This window comes from Plutella xylostella, chromosome 15 (genome assembly GCF_932276165.1).
Source record: "Plutella xylostella chromosome 15, ilPluXylo3.1, whole genome shotgun sequence".
Taxonomy (NCBI): domain Eukaryota; kingdom Metazoa; phylum Arthropoda; class Insecta; order Lepidoptera; family Plutellidae; genus Plutella; species Plutella xylostella.
Window position 1 is genome coordinate 413,425 of NC_063995.1, and position 23,594 is coordinate 437,018.

General features: G+C 42.0%; 2 protein-coding genes across 2 annotated transcripts in view; one reads left to right on the top strand and one right to left on the bottom strand.

The window, feature by feature from the left end:
• The window catches only part of LOC105387353 (protein crumbs), a 52,283-nt gene extending 50,150 nt beyond the window's left edge, over positions 1-2,133 (top strand). Inside the window, exons 45-46 of the mRNA XM_048625652.1 lie at positions 333-432; positions 743-2,133. Coding sequence (XP_048481609.1) covers positions 333-404 — 72 coding nt within the window. The 3' untranslated portion in view covers positions 405-432; positions 743-2,133. The remainder of the gene's footprint in view (positions 1-332; positions 433-742) is intronic.
• A 1,287-nt stretch (positions 2,134-3,420) lies between these two features.
• LOC105393064 (protein FAM102A) overlaps positions 3,421-23,594 on the bottom strand; it is a 49,277-nt gene continuing 29,103 nt past the window's right edge. The window contains exons 4-14 of the mRNA XM_048626016.1: positions 16,863-16,993; positions 15,068-15,248; positions 14,515-14,687; positions 12,595-12,690; positions 11,954-12,060; positions 11,242-11,342; positions 10,283-10,750; positions 8,098-8,227; positions 7,316-7,421; positions 6,596-6,719; positions 3,421-5,025 (exon numbers count right to left, since the gene is read on the bottom strand). Of these exons, the coding sequence (XP_048481973.1) occupies positions 5,022-5,025; positions 6,596-6,719; positions 7,316-7,421; positions 8,098-8,227; positions 10,283-10,750; positions 11,242-11,342; positions 11,954-12,060; positions 12,595-12,690; positions 14,515-14,687; positions 15,068-15,248; positions 16,863-16,993 (1,621 nt within the window). The 3' untranslated portion in view covers positions 3,421-5,021. The remainder of the gene's footprint in view (positions 5,026-6,595; positions 6,720-7,315; positions 7,422-8,097; positions 8,228-10,282; positions 10,751-11,241; positions 11,343-11,953; positions 12,061-12,594; positions 12,691-14,514; positions 14,688-15,067; positions 15,249-16,862; positions 16,994-23,594) is intronic.

Consider the following 23,594-nt stretch of genomic DNA (forward strand, 5'->3'; position numbering starts at 1 on the left):
TATTGAGTAGAAGAGGAAGGTGTACACGTATTGCATTTAAATATTACTGCGATATCCTCCCACTCGCACTTGTTCTATAGGAGAGTTTTTCGTGCTATGTCTTGTGTACATAACCTTAGGGTAGACTATTTTACAAGCAGAATTTGGATGATCACAATGATTACTTGTATACTTTTTATGTGTAATGTAAAATGTTAAATTTTCATTTTAAATACCTAGCATCATCGTTGTGCAATGTTGACAGTTATAAATTTTATAAAAGCTTTCCACTTTCCTCATCAAGTGTGTACGGTACGTACTTACTAACAGCTGTATGTAAATATGGTTTCCAGGAGTACTGCAACCCGCGCGCCGCGGGCCAGCCGCGCGCGCTGCAGCCGCCGCCCGAGGAGAGACTCATCTAGGGACCTCACGCCGGGGGTAGGCACCCAGGTGAGAACACACTATGTTATGTATATGAGGATTAACAGCCACCTTGCTTATGTTAAAGGGTGCCATGTTTATAGAACCCTGAGTAAAGTGTAGTACTTAATTAGTTATTACCATAAAACGACACCATTTTCATCAAATTTAATTTTACCGCGATAATATATTTTATATTTGTGCAATAAAGGATTAAATAAATAAAAATAAAAAATAATACTTACACACATTACTATTGTTGTGTTTGTTGCATTAGTAGCTTTGTATACTATGGGTATTTTATATCTTGTATTTAAGTAATCCTGTTTGTTTTTCACAGAATCGACCAAGGAAATATTTGATTTGAACAAAACTGAAGGATTGAAGACGTTGAAGTGAGCGCAACGACGCATATCAACCAAATGTGTGTGTGTGTGTGTATATGTGTGTGTTTGTCCGTGGTTATTGTGCGTGTGAGTGTGTAGGAAGTTTTATACATTGACTAGTGGATGGATGAATGTGTGTTCGTCACGAAACCGTAGATTTAAGTAATAAAATATTTTGTACTTAACGAATTAAGCCCCCAATGAAAGTGATATTTTACGAAAAATGGATTATATTATAGGTACTTAAATAAGATAAGATACCCCAAAATGAATTTTAAATCTATTTTTTATTCAACTAATTAGTCACAAAATATGAATTTTACTGTAATTAATAAGAAAGGAATTCTTGCAAGGACCAGTTATTGTGGTCCCGTGTACTTAACGTAATGTGATGCGCCGCACTACGCGGTCTACTATATTAATTATTTAATGAATTTATGCTCTAATTAATTTAAGGATTTTAAATGTTTTACTTATTGACATTTATACTGTAACAATAAGGTAAATTTTTCGAAGCATTTAGAGCTTTTCGGAAACTACTTTAGAACATATCACTATATAACGGTAAGATGAAGTATTACACATGTACAATATTAGTACATACTGTATTTTGTGTTCAAATGTTAATATTTGTGATGGAATGCTGAGTGTGCCTTACGACTTAAAGGATGTAGATTGAAGGGCCAATTTCAACAGAAGTGGCGAATGATTAGCGCCGGTTACGTCAGTAGAACAATTTAATGTAGTATTCGGGTGTAAACTCGCCAACAAGTTGAGATTGTGCCTGGAACATAGACTAGCTTGCGGAGTAGCGCCAACACCGTCATAATGAGATTAACATTATTTACTTATGACTTCAAATATTTATCTGATATGTTATGTTAAGATATATACCTACTTCTCGGAATTTTATGTTCTTGTAAAGATAGGAACTCATCGTTTTTTAAAACCAAACAAAATATATTTTATTATAAAAAAACCCGCGAGATGAGCGATATTTTAGCATAAAAATAAAATATTACTTGTGTCGTCGTGTATTATTATTCAGATTTATGCTCTTAAATTTTTATGTACAATACCTAGTTTTAGTGACATTTGTACTTAATTTATTTCGTACCTAATATTAATTTATTTACTTACCACAATGTAGATCCTTTGACATAGGCTAACGGTACCATGCATTGCGCATTAAAATAAATATTCTGCTAGATAACTCAGTAGATTAGTAAAGATGACTAAAAACTATTACCTATATCAAAAACATCTGTACTTAAACAATTATTGACAATTAGGTAAAGCTATACATACGACATTATATTTAATCATCCTAGTGTTTAAGATGCAATAAAAAAGCGTGAAAGATTCTAAATTAGCGATAGTGAAGGCGTCGTCCGCCGCCCGGGCCCGCGCGCCGCTGTAGGCACGTGTATTGTAGTTCAGGGATCGCGGCAGCTGGCTATAGAGGACATACCGTCTACGTAATATTATGTTCAAAGTTTCATTATTTCCTATTGTATTTTTATTTACGAAAATGTAGTGTATTTTGTTGTCACGTTTACGTTTGTTACACAAACTGATTTGTATTTTTTTGCATATTTATATTGTTTGTATTCTGAAGATTGCTTGCGATAAAACTGCTAATCCTATAGTTGTCTTCAATCAGCCCTCTGCAGCGGCGCCGCCTCCCGGCGCGCGCGCGGAGCCGCGGGGACGCGCCAGTGCCTTGTAACAAAGTCTGTATTATATACCTACTACTAATACATACCTGTAGCTATACATGTAGGCGAAATTAATTATATTTAGACTAAATTACTCAGTATGATAACATGAAACTTAAGTATTTTTCTGACTGACGTATCGTATGTAATAAATATTGCACTATTTCTGTATCATCAAGTACACATATTCAAGCTCAATTCAGTCACTTTAAAATAATATTTAGCCGTAGTGATGTTATTAATGTTTTCCTCTGTATCTAAGTGCCAATTTCACCATTCTCGGTTATCTAACGGACAGGGATTGATTTATAAATTAAACGTCATCTCCATATAAAATTCATGACAGATGTGTCAAAAGTTAACCATTACTCCCTGGTTATGCTCTAACAGAGAATGGTGAAATTGGCACTTAATGTCTAAACACAAATTGGGCAATGATATAGACGCCGGGTGAGGTCTATCTATCTCGTCCCGTAATAGATAATTTTCCTAATTTGTGTTTGTGACGTGTAGATACGGAAAGGAAGGCGTATTTCCGTAGTCCCCGTCCTCTATCTATAAGCTATTGTATTGTAAGTCTTGTTACCGTCCACTCTAGACGTATGTCTGTCTGTCTGTATGTCACACGCGAGCGCGTTTAGTCAATAAACTATTACATTCCAACATTATGTATATTGGTCTCATTTACCTCGTGTAGAAACACCGGCTCTTCCCACCGCGAAGCAACTATACTCTGTCCATTATATTATTGGTTTTTTGACATTCGAAATCCCATACATATTTGACGATTGCAAAGGAAAACCAACTTTACTTACCAGACATAAGGAAAAGTCTAAAATACAATAACATAGTGGAAGCTCTATAAGACTAGGGTTTGTCACCGTCATTTTAGTGAAGAAATAAAATCAGATGTATCTTGTTTAATTTTGTCTGTATTTGCGTCTTTGCACAAGTACATTTAACAACAATTACATTTTCAATATTCATGAACATCATAAAATTTTCGAAATTAATGGCAATACATAGTCTGACTCGGTCTGTCAGTCACGAACTAAGGAAGTATGGTACATTATGCTGCGACTGTTTAGAACTGTTTGATTGTCTAGTAATACAAATTGTATTTAATTACAAATTAATATTTAAATAAGAATATAAAGTGATTTTAAAATAATTACTAAACTTGCGAGTCTTGGGTAGATATACAGGTGTCATTCATAGATGCACAAATTGCACACCCGAAAGGTCACAGAACTAGTCATTCTGAACAACATTTATTATAAGAAATTGGGGTATTCACGAAAAATAATATATCCCCTTAGTCATGCATTATTTTTTATGGGGAATGGGAAGCATATGGGGTCATAATAAAGTCGTAGATGAGATGTGCATCGTGCACCTACGAAAGACGCATGTATTTTTATAGGTAAGGCGTTTCCGCACAAGTCGTAAATAACTGCTAATAAATACTAGGATTTCATGACTTGCAAGAAAATATTCGGTCCGATACATTTGATTCACGGACAAACGTTAAAATATACTTTTAGTGACCATTTTGCAATTCCTCTATTATCAGATTTCGAATTATATTTTCTAAAATCACCGTCAAGGCAAAAATATTTATTCTTGACTCTCTTTTGACTGAACCATAATATGGAAGCTTAGAACAATTTTGTAAAAATCAATAAACGGAAGACACGCAAGTCTTCAGCGTTTCGGCGCACTTACAACTAAAAGCAATATACAAAGTCCACACAATCTAATCAGCACTTTAGCACCAGTAACTGAGCACTGCGCCGCGCGGCGGTCACTTCAAACACAATTCATTTGCTAAACATAAAATACTGGAAAGAAGCTGAAAGAAGACATCGTAACATTGTATGTATCTTCCACAACCACCACGGCGCCCTTGTGATGAACGTTCATTGTAACTGGTTCAGGATTCTAATTAATACTATCGTAATGACGAGGTCACGCAAGCATTCCTCAGTAAAACTCTTCAGATTCAAAAACCAAGAAATAAGTAGTCATATCCCATTCTTTATAGGAAGGAAACTGACTCAAATGCCAGCAGAAGCATTCCGTAGTTGCCGTTAAAAGTTATAAATCTCTGTCTGCCTCGTCACAGACTTAATACCATGGTCATATCATAATATATTCTATACAGACTATACAATATACATCTCACAATCTCCGCCCTGCGCTGGCGGGGCCCTCAGAGACGGTACCTCCGCTCACTCAACATTGTTACAAAACATAATTACTGTAATGGCATTAATAATTTACATGAAGCACGAACACCTAGCAACATGCATCGCCGCGCCATCTCTGAGGGTCCGCCACACACTGCCCTGTACATGAACGAGATAATCTTAACAGTAATATTACAGATACTAATAAATAAATACAGCGATGTTATACATGACAGTAGCGCCCCCGGGCCCGCAGGCGCGGTGAATAACCATATAATATGTATCGACATGTGAGACTCGCGGCGTCCCCGCTCCCGCGCTCTTGGCTACCTGCAAGACGATAAAAACACAGGTTAGTATCGGGTTAGCGACGAGGTGACAGAGATTTAGCGTCGCCGCACACGGGCCACCGGCCACAGCCACAAACGCCGCCACGAGAAACTTTTGTAGGGAAACGATTTGTAGCGTGTGGCCGCCACCGGCGCCTACTGTGTGCGGCGAGTCCATATAAAAGGCGTTTTGTGGTTGTGGCCAGTGGCCCGTGTGCGGGAGCCCTTAAAGTCGCTCAGCGTGCTATGGGGAGAGCTACGCTTGGGTTTCTCTGATGTATCGTATCAGAAATGATTTTATCCGTCTAAGGACTAAGGTTACCGACATAGCTGTCAAAATATGCAAGCTGAAGCGGCAGTGGGCTGGTCATATCTGCCGAAGAGCCGATAACCGTTGGGGTAGACGAGTTCTCGAGTGGAGATCACGAACAGGCAAACGCAGCGTAGGACGCCCTGCTGCCCGCTGGACCGGCGATCTTAGGCGGTAGTAGCTGGATGAGGAAGGCCGAGGACCGAGTGTCGTGGCGCTCCTTGGGGGAGGCCTATGCCCAGCAGTGGATACTTATTGTCAAAGTCAAATGTTTTTATTCATCGTATAAATATAAAATTTTCTGATGAACGCCAACAAACTACTCTCCGTTCGGATAAGGGGCTCTTTCTGTCTAAGGAGAAGAACGGAGACAAGAAACTCCTGAGCCATATTGGCTGATGATAGATAGATAGGTATTCTTTATTTGTACACAAAAACATGGACAAAAATTACAAAAAAACTTAATCTAATAACACATATGTACAAATGGCGGCCTTATCACTTAAAGCGATTTCTTCCAGGCAACCTTTGGGTGGAAGGATATTTCGATGAAAAGGGTTCCCTGCACCCACCCGCATCGGTAACCCGATTATGCGAAAGCGCTCAGGGGCCGTCCATTTATAACGTGAGGTCGTTTTTCTCATTTTTGACCCATCCCCCTACCCCCTGGTGATATTTGGTGAGGTTTGGGACTAACCCCCCCTCCCCCCCCATGGATCACGTGTATTTTTTTGGAAGTCTATGTAAATTATATATATAGGCTATTTTGGACTAGAAAAAGTATAAAGAAAATTGCAACGACTCGGGGCGGTCTTTCGCGGCGCGCGGGGAGTCGTTGCTTAGCAACGGCTGGCGAGTCAATCAAGGTCATACGAAAAATCGTTCAAATTTTTGCGGCGTTCGAAATTTCGGTTCAGAAATACCTAGCGGTTTTTGACAAAAAATTAATACACGTGATGTCTAACGAGACCCCCCCCTCCCCCCTCGTGATGTTTCGTGAGGTTTTCCGTACCCCCCCCCCCCCCCTTTGAGCCTCACGTGATTAATGGACGGCCCCTCATGACATTTAAAGATCCGGGAAGTGCTCCGCGAGTGAGCGCTTTTACATAATCGGGTTACCGATGCGGGTGGGTGCAGGGAACCCGATTCTCTATGTAAGCAGCCTTAGGTGGTTGGTAGCCGGTAGTGGCTGGATGAGGGAGACCGAGTGTCTGTGTCTGTGTGCCTATTATTGGCTGATGATGATGTCCTGGTGTCTGACCTGTGCTCCCTGGGCTGCAGCACGACGCGCACGCGCTGGCGGTCGGGGCGCGCGGCGGGCACGCGCTGCCGGGAGCCCAGCTCCGCCGTGCCGTCGCGCGTGATGAACAGCTGCAGCCCCGACGCTGCAAGTATAAACGTGTTAGTTGGAGGTGGCTGGAATGCTGATGGATAAGCTTCGACGTCTGAAACCTCTCCAGTCGCATCGACATCTTATCCATTGTTTTATAGATTCATAGATAGACCACCTTATTCATAGAAAAGTTACAGAACGTTTTAGCTATTAAACTGTTTTGTCCTTGGACAAAACGGTTCATAGAAATGTTACAGAACGTTTTAAGTTACAGAACAAATTGTTCCTTGACAGAGAGGGACATAACAGTTCAATAGCTAAAACGTTCTGTAACTTTTCTTTGAATAAGGGGGTACAGTTACAAATTCAGCCGATCGCAATAAGGTTTTAAAATCTGTAGATAACCAAACTATTTGAACTAGCACTAGTTTAAACATTGGTAACTCGTACCATTAGAACAAACACCCCTAGATATTGGTAAACCGGTGTGGTCCCAAATAGTCGTGAATATTGAATAATATATAGTGTAAATATAGAATAGAACGGAGTATGCAGAGCTGACCGCAAACTTAGTCACCAGCCAGTGAGTCACTATTAGTGGAAAGGCACTAGAAGGAGAAAAAGAAGAATAATAATGTAGTTGCTTACTCTCAGCGGAGTCGTCGACGGCGTGCTTGAGGTCGGTGGCGGCGAGCAGCTCGTCGATCAGCGAGTCCGGGTTCACGCGCGTGTTCTCCACGCGACACGCCACGTGCTGCGATAACACGACACAACATCACTACATTTACTACAATGTCATTATTTCGTGCTATTCCACAATGGCGTAAAGGATATGGCAATTTCAAGAAACCTTGCTCCTCCAATTTTATAAAAAGGATTAAATTTCAAAAATGTCCCTAAAAGTAGAGACTGATTGAGAGTAAGAGTTCAAAATCGGCAAGAAGCATAGTTTCTACTTTTTCAAAAAATAAAACTTCGTATATCACGTTGGCGCTTTGCGAGCTTTTACGTAAACCGACAATTAGTTATAAGAGAATAGGGGTACTTATATATTTTATTTCAATTTAAAAAGTAGATTTTAGGACGGAGAAAAAAGCGTTGTGAGGTTAATTCAGACATATTCATATTCCTTCGTTGAATTTCGACGATGTGAATATCAAGCCAGCAAGTGAATTTTGACTACCGCTGCATTATGATTGTGGTTCCACACTATACAACTGTTGTCAATGTGTAATAATGGGAAAGTAAATCAAGTGAAACTTTAGCACCTCCATAGAGTGTGCCTTATTCAATTACATTTTGGAGAAAAAAATGGCAACTGAACCAACCAATTAGAACTGCGGAATCAGGCACAGTCGCTTAAAGCGCCATCTGTAGTTAGCTTTACTTTTTCTCCCCATTCTGAAGTGATAATGAACGGTGCTACACACCTGTTCGTCGGGCGGCGGGGGCGGCGCGGGCGGCGGCGGCGCGCGCGGGCGGCGCTCGGGCCCGGCGCGAGCGCGCTCCAGCGACCCGCCCTCCGACGCCGATGCCGCCAGAGAGCCTGATGACGGGTTCCTGCGGGGAGGGGAGGATCAGTAATGTAGGGGAGGGTTTTTACACTGAGGGGAGACTGTTATGTAATTGGAGCTAGAAGCAACTCTTAACTAAATGTCGTTTTTTTACTGTAGGAGAATGAAATATGTGACTAAATTTTTCAGTCATAAATGGTATAAATAAAACTCTACATGACATCGGATCTAGTCTTGGGAGAGGCTTTGGTTCTGACAATTGTTCGGTTACATCAGAGGTAAGGCCAGGCCACAACGTACCGTGGCCGCTAAGGTCAAATGAAAATGAAACAAAAGACGTTACAACTAAATCTACTATGTTCTTAATTTAAAAGCTTGACCCGTCAGTACGCTCAGAAAGTTAGGAAAAAGCTTATTCTAGATATAGGTAGTAGTAAAAAGGCTTCAACGCACATGCTTTTAGGCTTATCTAAAATCATTCTTGCTACTAGTTTTTTTTATATTTTTTACTAGATTTTTAAAAATAGGCACATAAGCGAAAGCCCAAGAAATAGAAATACACATAATAAAAATATAACAAATTGTAACAATAATAGTTACAATCTTGAGTTCCTAGATTAAGAACTTCAACTATACTATTTTATGGAACAAATAACAAAAACATAAAAGCCCCTACAATATAACATTAAACTAAACATCAGTCACTGTGTGTACATAAAACAAACCACACTGATCCAACGTGTGACACACAGTCAGAAGAGATACATCTCCACCTCCCTTAGAAATCTTAGAATTGAATTACATATTAAAGTGTGGGCGTGGGGGGTGGATACGCATCTCTTTGCTGTATGTACTATCAGCATTCACACATAACAGAATATCTATGAATATGGAACAATTTACACGTCATACAAATGCGTCATGTAAATATTTCCTACAAATGAGTTCACACTTCATGCAACATCTATCATCGTAGGTACTAATACTAACAGCACAACTATTCGTTTATCATTCAATATTTCGGTCTACAAGAAACATCTGAAATTGGTCTTAGTTGATCCAGCCATGGTTTCAGCACATGTATATTGTTAATCAAACAGCACGGTAATGGATCGGTATTCGGTATCCTTGATCCTGGCTTGAATATTTTGGACTGAGCGTCACCAAATTCATATTGCAATATAACATAGCAAAATAACATTGCTAAGCTTGTTGACACGATACAGGTTCAAGCTAAGCGCCATCTGTTGACACCAGATGAAACTACTTCAACAGAATCACTCCATTGTAACTTGACTTCTTATCGAGTCGGTGACAAACACAAGAGCTTGTCTAGGATTTTTACACTGTAGGTTCTGCAACATAAATGAAGCCTCTAGACACTAGACACACGAGCCATGCGACGACATCTATAAACAAAAGGTATAAAGTGTTGAGCGCCACCTAGTGGCCGGCACCGCGAGCTGCGCGCTGGCCCGCCGCCCCGCGCCGCACGCGCACCCCTCCGCCGCCTCGCCGCGTCTACATCACAATCATACATGACACTATACATATAGGGTAACAATAGTAACGTACATTGTAAATAAAGTAGTATAAAGACTGAAGGTATAGTGCCTGTAGTTTATATGGCCGAGTCGTCGAGAGCTACAGGTCACTATAATTAAATCAATTAGGAATGTAGTTTAGAAAACGGGTTACGTGTAAATAAAGTAACAGGCTGTGTTATTTGCCCACCGTGTATCGGTATCACCACAGAGGTTAATAAAGAGGATTGTTGTCCAGGTGTGATGATACTGATAGAACGGTGGCTTTGACAAATCGCATAGTTTCTACCTTCCTACCTACCTATCTCATAGATCACATTAAAATATTGATATTCTATTCCCTAGCGTCTCGTTTAACAAATTCACAAATGAATGACACAATGCAATGACGAAACAAACCAAAAAACAGACAGGACAGGGATGAAGAGGAAGAAACAAAATAAAACAGCAAATAAAAATAAAAACTTAAAAATAGCACGCACACCGACAGAACAGAAATAGATACATAGTAATATAGGAGGAAGAGCGCAGTCCCTGAGCCCCACACCGGGTCGTACCTGGCGGGCGCGGCCACGGTGTGCGGGCGCGCGCGGCGCTCGGACTGGAAGCGCCCGCGCAGCAGCCCCTCGTCCTCGCGCGGGGTGGAGGTCAGCAGCGCGGGCAGCTCGCGGCTGCTGCGCGACCGCTCGTCGGCCTCGAGGCAGCCTCCCAGCAGCGAGCCCCGCCGGTGCGCCAGCGGCGTCAGGAACGGGAAGTTGCTGAACAGCTGGTCGCGGCGCGCGCGCTCCGGCAGCGTGTTGAGGCTCTTTTGCTTGAAGATGGGGAAGCTGGCCAGCGGCAGCAGCGCCTGCAGCCGCGCCGCCGCCGCGCCTCGCTTCTTGTCGAAGTACGTGGGCAGCGCCTCGTGCGGGGCCGCGGGGGACGCGGGGGCGGGGGGCGCGGGGGGCGAGGCCAGCGAGCTGTCCGGCGTCAGGTACACGGACTGCTCCAGGCCCGAGTGGTCGGCGGGGGACGACGCCCGCGCGCTACGGGGGGCGGGGGGAGGGAGGAAAAACTCATAAAAAACAACAAAATCATAAGAAGCAGTGTACACGAGCTATGTAAGTTAGTTACGGAAGAGTAACGTTAATGTAGTCCGGCAAATAATAAAGAAAAACATAAGTGTTATAAATAGGAATTTACAGATAATTTAGAATAAATAAAATTTAAAGAAGCGAATGACGAAATAAAACACAAAAAATACTTAACTATGAATGGTACAACCTTCGAATAATATCAGTAGCACTGTTAAATTCATATTTACACTAGAATTTTAGGAAACAAAAGCATGATACACTGTCTAAAACCCTATATAATCAGTTCCATAACACCTACTTATTCAGTCCTACCGAATGTAATGTAATTTCGGACAGTCGTAACCCGCGTTGCACGGAACACTACCATAAAGATTATTGATCCAGCTTATCGGTTACATGTGTGTGCGTGTGTGTGTGTGTGTATGTGTGCGTGTGTGTACCTGGTGTGCGCGGGGCGCGGGTGCTCGGCCGTGGAGTCCCCCTCGGAGCTCTGGCGCGAGTGCTGCGACTGCGCCGACGCCGAGCTGCCGTAGCCTGACGCCTGCAATGTACACGGGACAAGGGTTAATAAAATAGGTGCTTTTAAGAGCCAACTTATGGCATGTGGAACTTTTTCATTGCTCAAGAGTGTAGTAAGAGTGTAGTTTGTGCGTTTGACAAAGTACAAATGTCTATAAGTAGGTACCTACTGAAACAGAAGGTAACTAAGGTACCTAAGGAAGAAATTTACACTGCTACTGCCAGCCGAGTACCAGGGCGCTAGGAATATGTGGGAGGTTACCTGCTGCTCACTGTACGATTAAGTGTTGTTGCAGTCGAACAAGCGGTACCAGGGCGCCACGAGGCCGTGGGAGGTTACCTCGCTGCTCACTGAACGATCTTTGGATTTGTGAGTACAAGAGTGTTGTTGTAGCCGAACAAGCGGTACCAGGGCGCCACGAGGCCGTGGGAGGTCGCTGCTCACTGAACGATCTTTGGATTTGTGAGTACAAGAGTGTTGTTGTAGTCTAACGAGCGGTACTAGGGCGGCAGGGCGGTACGGGAGATGGATTACCTTGCTGCTCATGTCGCCGGAGGTTTTGTAGGAGTTGCGGCTGTGCGCTTGTGTACTGAAAGTACCAGGGCGGCAGGGCGGTACGGGAGATGGGTTACCTTGCTGCTCATGTCGCCGGAGGTGTTGGAGGAGTTGCGGCTGTGCGTGTGCGGCTGGCACGACGCGCACGTGCCCGCGCCCGCGGACACCGAGGTCAGCGCGAAGCCTGGAATATTACAATACATTACTTAGTAATTAAATTAATGTAACATTATTCAAAAAAGGGAATTCACGTTATAATCTTCATCAGGATGATGATGATGCCGCTAAACACGGCAAACTGCTCGAAGGAACTAATGTAGCATACTATATGAATAGCGGCGGAGCGGAACACTGTCTGTCTGCGACTCACACCGCACTCCTATGAGACGACTTAAAAGTGAATGATCAGTTACATAAAGAGTGGCTTGATGGCTTCGGTTAGAGGTAGACCAGCGTGGGTCACCGTGGTGAAAGGATGTGCCAGTCAGATCAGACTAGTGTTCTGTCGTTGACCGTGGAGGAAGCTGCGCAGTTAACCCTTAATCAAGCTATATATGGACCCCACATCATTTTGAACTTTAACCCATGGAGTAAAAGACGAAAACCAATGAAATAACTCAAGTATCCAGGCCGGGTTAAGGGTTAATACAGGCGGCTAGTGTGTGTGTGCGTGCGTGTGTGTGTGTGCGTGTGTGTGTGTGTGCGTGTGTGTACGTACCGGGGTGGTCGACGACGTCGGGCGGGTCCGGGGGGTCGGGCTCCGGCGAGGGGGACTCGCTCGCGCCCAGCGCCGACAGCGCCGGCAGACCCGAGTCTGAAACAGGGAGGTAACACTGTTAGTGAGTTGCTACATACAACGGACAATACTTACAAGGAATCGGCGAGTCTCTTGCGCTGGTTGGGTAATAATTTGATGATCCGTCGTCACACTCCAGAAATGGCACAGGCAGATAGCACACGGTTGATTAAGTCGGAATCACAATTTAGTTTTACAAAATATGACGTGATGCACTTCATATAATTAGATCACATTCACAGCGACACGCGGTGACAGTGATCTCTGCGGAAGGCGCACATTCGACCCGTTCAATTATAAAAAAAATACAATGGCAGTCCATCCAGCTCAACTACCCACTTTCTTTTATAAGGCGGATTTGCACATATCAATGTGGTTCAGTTTAGGGATGCCCGATTTTCTGTCTTGAATCGATCTTTTGGATCGTAAATCCGTAAATCGATTCTCGATTTAAATAGTATTTTAGGCTTTGAATCGATTTAATCGATCTTGTAAGATCGTATCAATAAATATAAAAGTAAATTTTAGACGACCGAATGGCGTAGTGGTTAGTGACCCTGACTACTGAGCCGAAGGTCCCGGGTTCGATTCCCGGCTGGGGCAGATATTTGTTTAAACACAGATATTTGTTCTCGGGTCTTGGATGTGCCCGTAAAATGGCAATAGGCTCGCCCCCTATTACATTGGGACTAAAACATAACACTGGCGAAAAGTGGGTGCAGCAATGCACCTCTGCCTACCCCGCAAGGGAGTACATTAGTACAAGGCGTGAGTGTGTGTGTGTGTGTGTGTGTTAATTTTAGGTTATAGATTTGAATCGAACTCGGAAGATCGTTGGATAAAAAAGAAGATGAGATAGTTAGCCCGCAACTTTTTATTTTTAATAAGCTTTTGATAAACAGCTTGATCTAGCCTATTACGACTGAGCCGCTCAAAGGGGAAGAAAACCTAGTGAACCTAGTTCTGATGACTGGTTTTTTTCATACAATTTTCTCTGTATACGATTTGATCTACCTGAAGCATTAAAAAAATCGGTAGATCGTATTGCCGTGGTCATCCCTACTTCAGTTCATTATCTATTAACGTATTCACACTTAAGTAAGACTACTTCAGCGCTCTCACTGACATGTGTGAATACGTCCATAGAGAATGTATGAAAGAATAATTTACACTGACACTGAACTGTGCTGGACCTGTGCCGGCACTGAAGCAACACTATGATATGTGTGAATCGGCCTTTATGTAGCCACTATAGTGTTTCCGGTAATTACCCACAAACTTTTATATTTTTTCTCCGACACACAAAATCTTATGAACTTTATTATGCCACTTGATCTGAATTTAATAAACCATTTTGGGTCATGAGCGATAGTCAATTTTATTAATTAAATGCCGGATGACTAAATGCACTGAGATAGCGTCGATACAACCACTCGACGATAGCGATATCCAACCAAATTTTCCATTGTGGGACTTCTTTTTAAAAAACAATTATTCTTAATTAACTACCCATGTACTGACTAGTGCTTCTAATGAAGAAAAAGACTAATCCTTTTGATTCCTAGTAATATTAGAAACGCGAAAGCTCGTAAGTCTGGATGTTTGATAGTATAAAAAAATTATTGATGAAATTTGGTATGTAGGAAACTGACACCCAGGGCAAATTAGGATTATAGTTTATAAAAAACATTTGATTTGCATTCAAAAATTTATGAATTATCATTTTATCTTAAACCAGGGTGTCATATAGGCTACTTTTTATCCCGGAATTCTCACGTGAAAAACGGTTATTCGTAGCTATTCTGAAGGCAGAAATTCTAATTTTGTCTCTGATTGACTCACCATAATTAGTCTTCTTCTTGGTCAAGCTCCCGAAGCCGGAGCTGGCCGTGGACGAGGCGCAGTCGTCGTCGCCCCCCGCGCCCCCCGCCCCCGCCCCCGCGCCCCCCGCGCCCTCCGAGCCGCTGTCGGTGCCGCCCGCCGGCTCCACCGTCGCGTCTTGCTGGCGCTCGGGACTGTGAGGGTTATATTAATAAAGAGTTAATTTCCTATTCATAAAGTATTTCTATTTAATCATGATTAAAGCGGCTGGGGAGGACGTGTGCCCTTATATTCATATAACTTTTTTAGTCAATCTGGGGTTTTAAAGCGCAGTGGGACTGAATATATGTTAGAACTCCAAATAACAGCGGTAGGTAAATGACAAACAGAGCTGATCTAGGATTTCTTACGGTAGTGAAAGGATTAGCCATTCAGATTAGCATCACTAGCTGGCAGCCCTGTGGGTGTGCGAATAGGCGAAATATTATCAAGAACAGTTAAACGTCACAATTGAACGCTCCTTTCGTGCACCTCACAAAAAAAGACCACTGTAACATCTTCGCCGCGTACTCACACTTTAAACAGCGGGTCGCCGGAGATCATGCTCATCTTGATGCGCAGGCGCAGCACGGAGTTGTCCTGGCGGCGGCGCGCGTCGTACCCCTCCAGCAGGAAGCGGCGCGCCGTCTCGCCCGCGCCCGCCAGCTGCGCCAGGTCCACGTCGCAGAACCCCAGCTTCTGGTATGATCTGCCGCCTGGAAAGTCACAGTTGAGGGGTTAGGTTACTGCAGGTCATGATTCGTAGATAGATTCATAGGTTGGATACAATACAATTCAATACATGATTGAGTATGGAGTATAGAGTTCATTGTTATCGTAAAATTTCACAATTATTTGTTCTCTCTTGACATGATTATGTGTCTCCGAACATTTCACAATGTTTTATTGGTATTTTATTCATTAGTTTAGGTGATGGTCCGGTTAGGCAGAGGGCGAGGCATGACGGTGACAGGGCAGGGGTATTAGGCCTGGGTCTCCTATTTACGCCGTAGGTCGCGTCTAGCGTCACGCCGTAGGCCGCGTCACGATGCTCACTATAGAAATGTACTGGTGCGGTCTCCCTCACACGCCGACGTTGGCGCGTAGACATAATGAGCATTGTGACGCGGTCTACGGCGGTGACACTTGACGCGACCTACGGAGTAAATAGGAGACCCGGGCCTTAAAAAGCCTGGTCATACGCTGGCGTCGTCACCGTCTCGCCGGCTGAATGACGTAAGATATTGTTTAATTAGTTATATGAATGTAATCGGAACTCCGTAAAATCTATTTATATGTATATTTAATGTGCTTTTGTTTGAAAACTAAAAATATAATGTACAAAATTACAAATTTATATAATATTTATTACATTTAGGTACTAGCATCATCAAGACAATTCTCTTCGTAAACAACAGTAGGTGTTACATTAGAAACGTCATTACATTACAGCACCGCGCCGGCACACAGGTATGCAAAGCGAGCGGAGTGCACAAGTAGCGAGCATTATGTAGATGCTACTGCTGAATAAACATGCAACCTCGCTCGCAGCTAACGGCCCAGCTGATCAGCAAGTGGCATTATACAGTCGATTGAATTTCAGCAGATCAATACTCAACACCGTACCTATTAAACTATTGAATGGCTGCCAGCCCCCGTATTTTGTAACTTTTTGAGAGTTAGCAACCGATGATAATTGGTATCAACTTAGAGACTTATTAACCGAAAACACCAAAAATCTTAGTGAAAAAAATATGCAAGAAGCCTACCAATATATCCTTACATTCAACATAAACGTTTGTGAAATCAGATAAGTCAGTAAAAAGTTATTAATTAATAATGCTCTAAGTAGTCAGCCATTTTATACCAACCAACCCCACTCGGAGTTACATAATACGGGAGCTGATCTATGCATCATATTTTTTTTTTGTTAACTAGTTAAAGATAGCTGTAAGTTTGCAGTACAATAAAATAAAATATTCAGTAGCATGTTTACTGAGACCACGTAATTTATCTAGATTTATCTAGAGAGTCACTCTAGCTATCAATATCGCTCATTTAAAGTACCCACCGACTGCAGAAGAGGCCTCCTAAGCGGCAAGTAAAAGAAGCTCTTTTCTGCTACTGTCTCCCCGACTCGTGTCTCCGAAAACCATCAGGCGACTAGACCTCGCCAACCACGTCCCACGTCGTCAGCTTGCACTCACAGGACCAACTTCCGATTTGAAATACATCGTGTACCGTCGTTCGATGTCCGACCAGTGGCTACTACACAGTGACGGGCGCTGGTTTACCTCATCCACATATTCACAAGCTCAACTAGCGCTTACCCTTGCACTCCTTCCTCACAGAGACCCGCAGCAGCGCGGGCTCCAGCACGCCGGTGTTGGCGTTGGCGCACATCTTGCACACGAACGAGAACGCCGCGTGCCAGCGCACCGCGTGGTTGCGCACCTCCTCCCTGCAGGAACACACACAGACGGGTTAGCTTTACACACTCATTATCATGTAAATAAATCCAGGACAAAGAGTTTTGAGATGATGTTATTTTATCCTATGAAGATTTTATTAAAGGACACTCGTAAGTATTTTCATTGAATTAAGGTTGAGAACCTAGATAGGCTCGATAGCTCGTAGCATACCCATGCTAGTTTTTTTGTGTATATAAATGGATAATAATGAAAGTAGGTACATATTTGATATACTTTGTTGTTCTTCTCACAAATTAAATAGCCAAAAAGATGCGTTCATCAAAAAAAGTCATGATATTCATGATGTCCGCTAAACAATCTATATTAGGTAATCTCAACAGTTCTTAACACGTTTAATTAGAGTTGTACACATGTTGGAAAACCAGACAGACATCCCCGCGCCGCCGCCGGTCCCACGGTCGGAGCTCCGCATGTGCGGGCCCACTAGTTAGTTAGTGATGAGCGGCTGGGTTCAGCACTTGTTTTCTTTTACCGACATAGTTTTATCCGTAGGTATTCGTCCATTTTCATGACCCATGGGGGCGGCACGTTCGGAAAATAGTTCAATATTTACTTTTAACGAGCTCAGAGAAACACGGACAGAGTGCTTTCATGCAAAAAAAGATTTATCGGTTTTCCGGGCGCAAAGTACTGGATGACCCGAAAAAAACCGAACGTAGGCGACACAGAGAAACCGGCTAGATCTAACTTTGATTTGAATATCATCATCATCATCAGTCAAGGCGCGTCGCTCCAGAACATGGACAATGATTGATTGCACAAAACATTATTGGAGCTGTAAATTCACAGAAGAGGCATATTCCGATCTCTTCTTTGTTCTATGTCGACATTACATTATGTGTTAACACTGAATAACTTTGTTCCAAATTGCAAGACAGCCGGTTCCCGGTGGTTCCCGCCGAGCAGCCAATCACACGCTTGAGCGCGTCTTTGCCGCCAAATGCCGTGTCCAATCAGGCGTCGCGGTGCTCGGCGGGTGGCGGCGCAAGGAACGCTACTGGTGACTTCACATTAACAGAGCATTCTGTAGTTACAGAAGCATAAACAGTTGGCTGTATAATAAGACTCTTATTTGTTTACATAGCGTAAATCCTTGTTTCTACACATGATTCTTTTATATTATTTATGGAGGTTCGATTGAAATGTGAATGTTCTAGAATAGAAACTCTATGTTTCTATTCCTATATCAGGTACTGATAGCTAGGTGTATAACTTCATACAATCGTCCCCTATAACAAACACAATATAAATAAATAATGTAAGTAGGTTATCTTCGTTTCGTGCCCGGAAGTGGGTCAAGAGGCGTCGTCACGCACTTCCGCCGATAGCCATTGTTAATATTTAGGTGATGGACATAATCGAACTAATAACTTATTTTTTTCATGCGACTACGAATCTAAAAAAGAACTCCTCCTTTTATAGAAGTCGGTTAAAAAACTAAATATTTACAAATAAGTAAGTCAATTCCCTAGACTCGCTCATATTATTAATCGTACACATCAGCAATATTCATTAACGTTATCAGATGGCCGCTAACAGCCCCGCACGCACGTGACCGCATCCCCGAAAACCATTCTAAAGCCCCGTCTCCTCCAATTACTCCGTAAAATTTTACGATACCTAGTTAACAAATTAACCGCAAGTACAGTGACAGCATTGCTTACCCAAACACTGCAGACTGTATACCTACAGCTCTTAACGTGTGTGCCGTAAGGATGTGATTGCAAGTGGTAGAGTATAGTTGCCATATCAGAAGGGCTAGCACGGAGCACAATTAAACTTGACAAAATTCTCCGTCGCGTTCGCTCTTGAGGCTGCGCGATGTAAGTAAGCGCCATGCTAAAATTTAGTCGTGCTAGCCATATTGCTAGCTAGTGTAATGGCATATTGTGTGGCCGTGAGCGTAATGAGTGCGTCCTCGGGGTCACTCCGCCGCGCACTCTCCGCTGATCCGGTTAGCGAGCTCGTCACCGGATTACGCGCCGGTACGTACTTTCATTATGAAGGATAATGCCAACTGCGTGCACGGACTTCATCACTGACCATGCTAATGAAAGAACATACTGTGCTTCAGTTCGCAAGCAACGATAGTCAATGCAATATGCAATGAGACTCAACATATTTTTTCATTTAATGTACCCCCGTCTAATAAATTGTAATGAGTTTTAAATAATAACTGTAAAATTTGTTGTTTGAAGTAAATTTTATTCACCACAATAATGTTGCGCCATTTTACGTTATCAAAAGTAGGCACCTACTATGCAGCTGATAAGGAAATCTACTTATTTCATGGTGTTGGTGCTTGTGCAACATCGCAACAAGCTAAGTTTAGCAAATATCTCAGACAAAAAGGGTCAACTATTATTCGTGATGTGTGAAGGTCTCTCTGAACGACAGAGAGAAGCTTTACTAAAAATTTTGATGAAGAACCTGTTAAGTGTCCGTTTAAGATGGTTTGAAATCTGACGAGTCTTGAATATACTTTCAAGAAAGATGAGACGCTTCGTCAAGTACTAATCTGTCCTTAAAAATTTCGGATTACAAATCAGAATCTCAAGTGCACCTCAAATCGAATAATGTAGGTATCTTGTATCATGGCGAATGGCCGTAAGAGCAGAACGCCTAGACACAAAACCACCATAAAGTAAGGATTCATACCTATTACAGGTCGTTTCTGTAACAAAGACCTCAAATAACACCGACACTATGAAGCCGTAACTAACATGTCAGCCACCTGTATAGATATATACAAATAAATAATGAATTAGCACCACAAATGCCTGCGCGGCCGACATTCCCCAGCATTCTCCTGAATGTTTGTGCTTCATAAAGCTCCCCTGAAGAGCGCTGCACAATGTGTCACAAAGGAGGCTCCAACAATGCGGAGTCGCGCCGCATCTAATATTTATCACTTTCCGCAAGACGGATGGTGGTATAATATGTAGAGCAAGCTTGCATACGACTGTGACACTATTTTAATTAATTACTAGCTTTTCCGTGCGAGCTTAGCATCGCCTTTAAAGAGTTTTCCGTAAAAAAAATGCCTACTCAGGGATAACTCGTTACAAACATACATAAAATATTTTTGTGTACGTAGGTACACACAAATATTTTAGCTTAGTATAATAAATAAATGAAAAGACCCATCAAATAAAAATAAAAACTCAATATAAAACGCTACTATTTACGTTTTCGACTAATTCTTATGTACCAATGCGAAACGCTGCGATGATGGCGTCACAGTCTATAATGTTTACTGGTCTGGTAAAAACATAAAATAACCATAAAGTGTGATCAGACATCACAAGTTTAGAGTCAGGCGGTGAAGCAATAAAACCATTACTGAAGTACTAATTGCACAATAACGAATGACCGCAGCAACGCTAACAGAGTGATGCCAGCTCGTTAGGAGACGATGATTTCAGTGTGAAAATAACGTTATTTACTAATATGTAAATGAGTAATGCAGTGGAAAATTGTTTGCCGAAAAACCTGAAGAAACTATCCATACCTATACTTATTGAAAATGACAGAAAATGGGTAATGTGACTGATATTTATATGTAATCATACCAATGAGAGGTACCTATTAGTTATCATATTTATACTCATATTTTATTGGTAGTCTAGAGGCGTAGAACAAACCTCGGATCGATCTCGTTATCTCGATTCTCTGCAAGAATTGTAATAGCCATTAAGGCCCTATCATAGCTTAGTATGCATGTCCAATCCGCCGAATGCATACAAGGCCTTCAGCAGATTCTCCTACAGCTCACCTCCACCGGTCACCATGCAGTATGTACCACGTGTGCCGGGCACACACGGCACGTGATCTCACATGCAACTCACAGATCAATGACTCACGCCGTATTTGTGTTTACATACATTACACCCATTCACTCAAACATAGCGCCTGTACCTAGCTCAAGTTAAATGGGGATTTCCTAAATGAATATTTTGAAGGAAAATACTGAAGTTATTTTGAGTAGGAAGTAGGTTTAACCTGTTACATGGTGAACCTTGCGGTAGTCAGAATATACGACGGAGTCAAGCGTAACAGAAAATATTAAAAAGCTGAGATACGAGGGCTACACCGAAAAGATCGGGAATAGAATACTTAGGAATAAATTAGAGTGAAACCTTTTTGGTGTATCAAATGTAGTGTTTTTTCAAACATAATTCCATTTTCGAATTTTAAAAAAAGTAAAAAATAAAAGAGTATTGACCATTTGAATTTGACAAGTCGGTGTAAAAAATGGAGCTTACGCGGGAACATTTCCGTGCAATAATTTTTCACAACTTTCGTCGAGGTTTATCTCAAGAACAATGTCTCGCCGAGCTTGTTTCTATTTATAAACTTGAAGCACCAAGTAAAACGACTATATATCGTTGGTATTCTGAGTTTCGCCGTGGACGTTCCTCTCTTACCACAGTCCCTTCTACTGGTCGGCCAAAAACAGCGGTAACACAAGATAACATCGATGCTGTACGCCAGTTAATAAAAGAAGATAGACATGTGACATACGAGCAGATTCGGGCTTCTCTCAGCATTGGTATGACAGCCATTCAAACCATTTTACATGAAGAACTGGGTGTCAAGAAGTTAGTTTCGCGCTGGGTGCCCCACCGTTTGACCGAGGAACAAAAGTCGGCTCGTGTTAATTGGTGTCGATCTGCTCTGCAACGGTTCAATGGAGGCAGTTCAAATGCTGTCTACAATATCGTCTCTGGTGATGAATCGTGGATTTATTCATATGAGCCCGAAAGAAAACATCAATCGGCAGTTTGGGTTTTCGAAGGTGAGGTCAAGCCAACAAAAGTTATTCGCTCACGCAGCGTGTCGAAAAAAATGGTCGCTTCGTTTGTATCGAAAACTGGCCATGTGGCTACGATTCCATTACAAGAACAAAGGACGGTTACTGTTGATTGGTACACAACAGTTTGTTTGCCGGAAGTCGTAAGAGAACTTCGTAAAACTAACCCGAATCGTCGTATAATCCTTCACCACGATAATGCAAGCTCTCATACCGCTCGCAAAACAAGAACGTTTTTAAATATGGAAAACGTGGAGTTGATGGACCATCCTCCGTATAGCCCTGATCTGAGCCCCAATGATTATTTTACATTCCCAAGAATTAAAGATATGCTACGTGGTCAACGGTTTAGCGGCCCAGAAGAGGCGGTCGAAGCTTACAAATCAGCTGTTTTGACAGTATCCACTTCAGACTGGAATTACTGTTTCAATGATTGGTTTAATCGAATGAAAAAGTGCATTGAATGTCACGGAGACTACTTTGAAAAACAAAAACCGGCCAAGTGCGAGTCGGGCTCGCGCACAAAGGGTTCCGTAGCAGCAAAATTACAGTTAAATCAACCTATCTCAAAAACTATAAGAGATACTTTGATCAAACCAAAAATCGTTGAAAGAGTTAATTAGCATGCATCACATCTATTTTTTTTAGAATTTTATACCCCGTAGTTATAAAAATAGAGGGGGGGGACATACTTTTTACGACTTTGAGAGCTGATATCTCAAAAACCGTTCACTTTAAGAAAAATGTTTTTTAGAAAACTTTATATCATTTTAAAAGACCTTTCCATTGATACCCCACACGGGTATGTACATCGAAAAAAAAAATTTCATCCCTCAGTTACATGTATGGGGGGCCCCACCCCCAATTCTTTTTTTTACTATTTAGTGTCATATTTTTGTAGCGGTTCATACAACACATATTCCCATCAAATTTCATCACTGTAGTACTTATAGTTTCCGAGTAAATCGGCTGTGACAGACGGACAGACGGACAGACGGACATGACGAAACTATAAGGGTTCCGTTTTTGCCATTTTGGCTACGGAACCCTAATAAAAGTAAATAATATTATGATATCTTTGTACTTTTTTCTATTCCCGATCATTTCGGTATCGCCCTCGTAATAGCAAGATTTGGCCTATAATTTTTCTGTTCATAAAACCGTAATTTCGGCTAGCAAAAGTTAAGATAAGACATAATCTTTTTCGTTAACTGGCACAAAACATTTAAGCAACTCAGGCTTAAATTAAAAACCGCAAGATTACAAAAAAACTTATTAGACTATAATTGGGTCAGCCATTAACTGCAGCTTACTAAAAAGTTTCAGTTTAATTGTGGCATTTTATTGCTATTAATTTGTTCAGATATGATCTCCGCCGATGTTTTAAGTAATGTGTGTTATTTCCATTATTAGTTCATTAAACATAGATTAATGATGTCATATGCAAACTGTTCCGTGAACATGATGCTATTGTTGCTTCCAGTTGCAATGTCATAACAATTTATACAAGTTAGGTATTTTCATAGCACAAGGTGCTAATGGATGTGGGTGCATGTGCGATGGCGAAACACCATAAAATATTGCTTTAAATGAAAAAGCTTTTACTAGAAGTGCGCATTGCAATTTCTGCAATTTTTCGACGAAAAAGTTGTCCCTGACTGTTTCGAACCGGCTCAGCTGAGAGTTGAGAAAAGTTTGACCTCGCGCGGGCGACATTTCCAAACATGTAAATCGGTTGACCTCTCGCAGCTTCGATT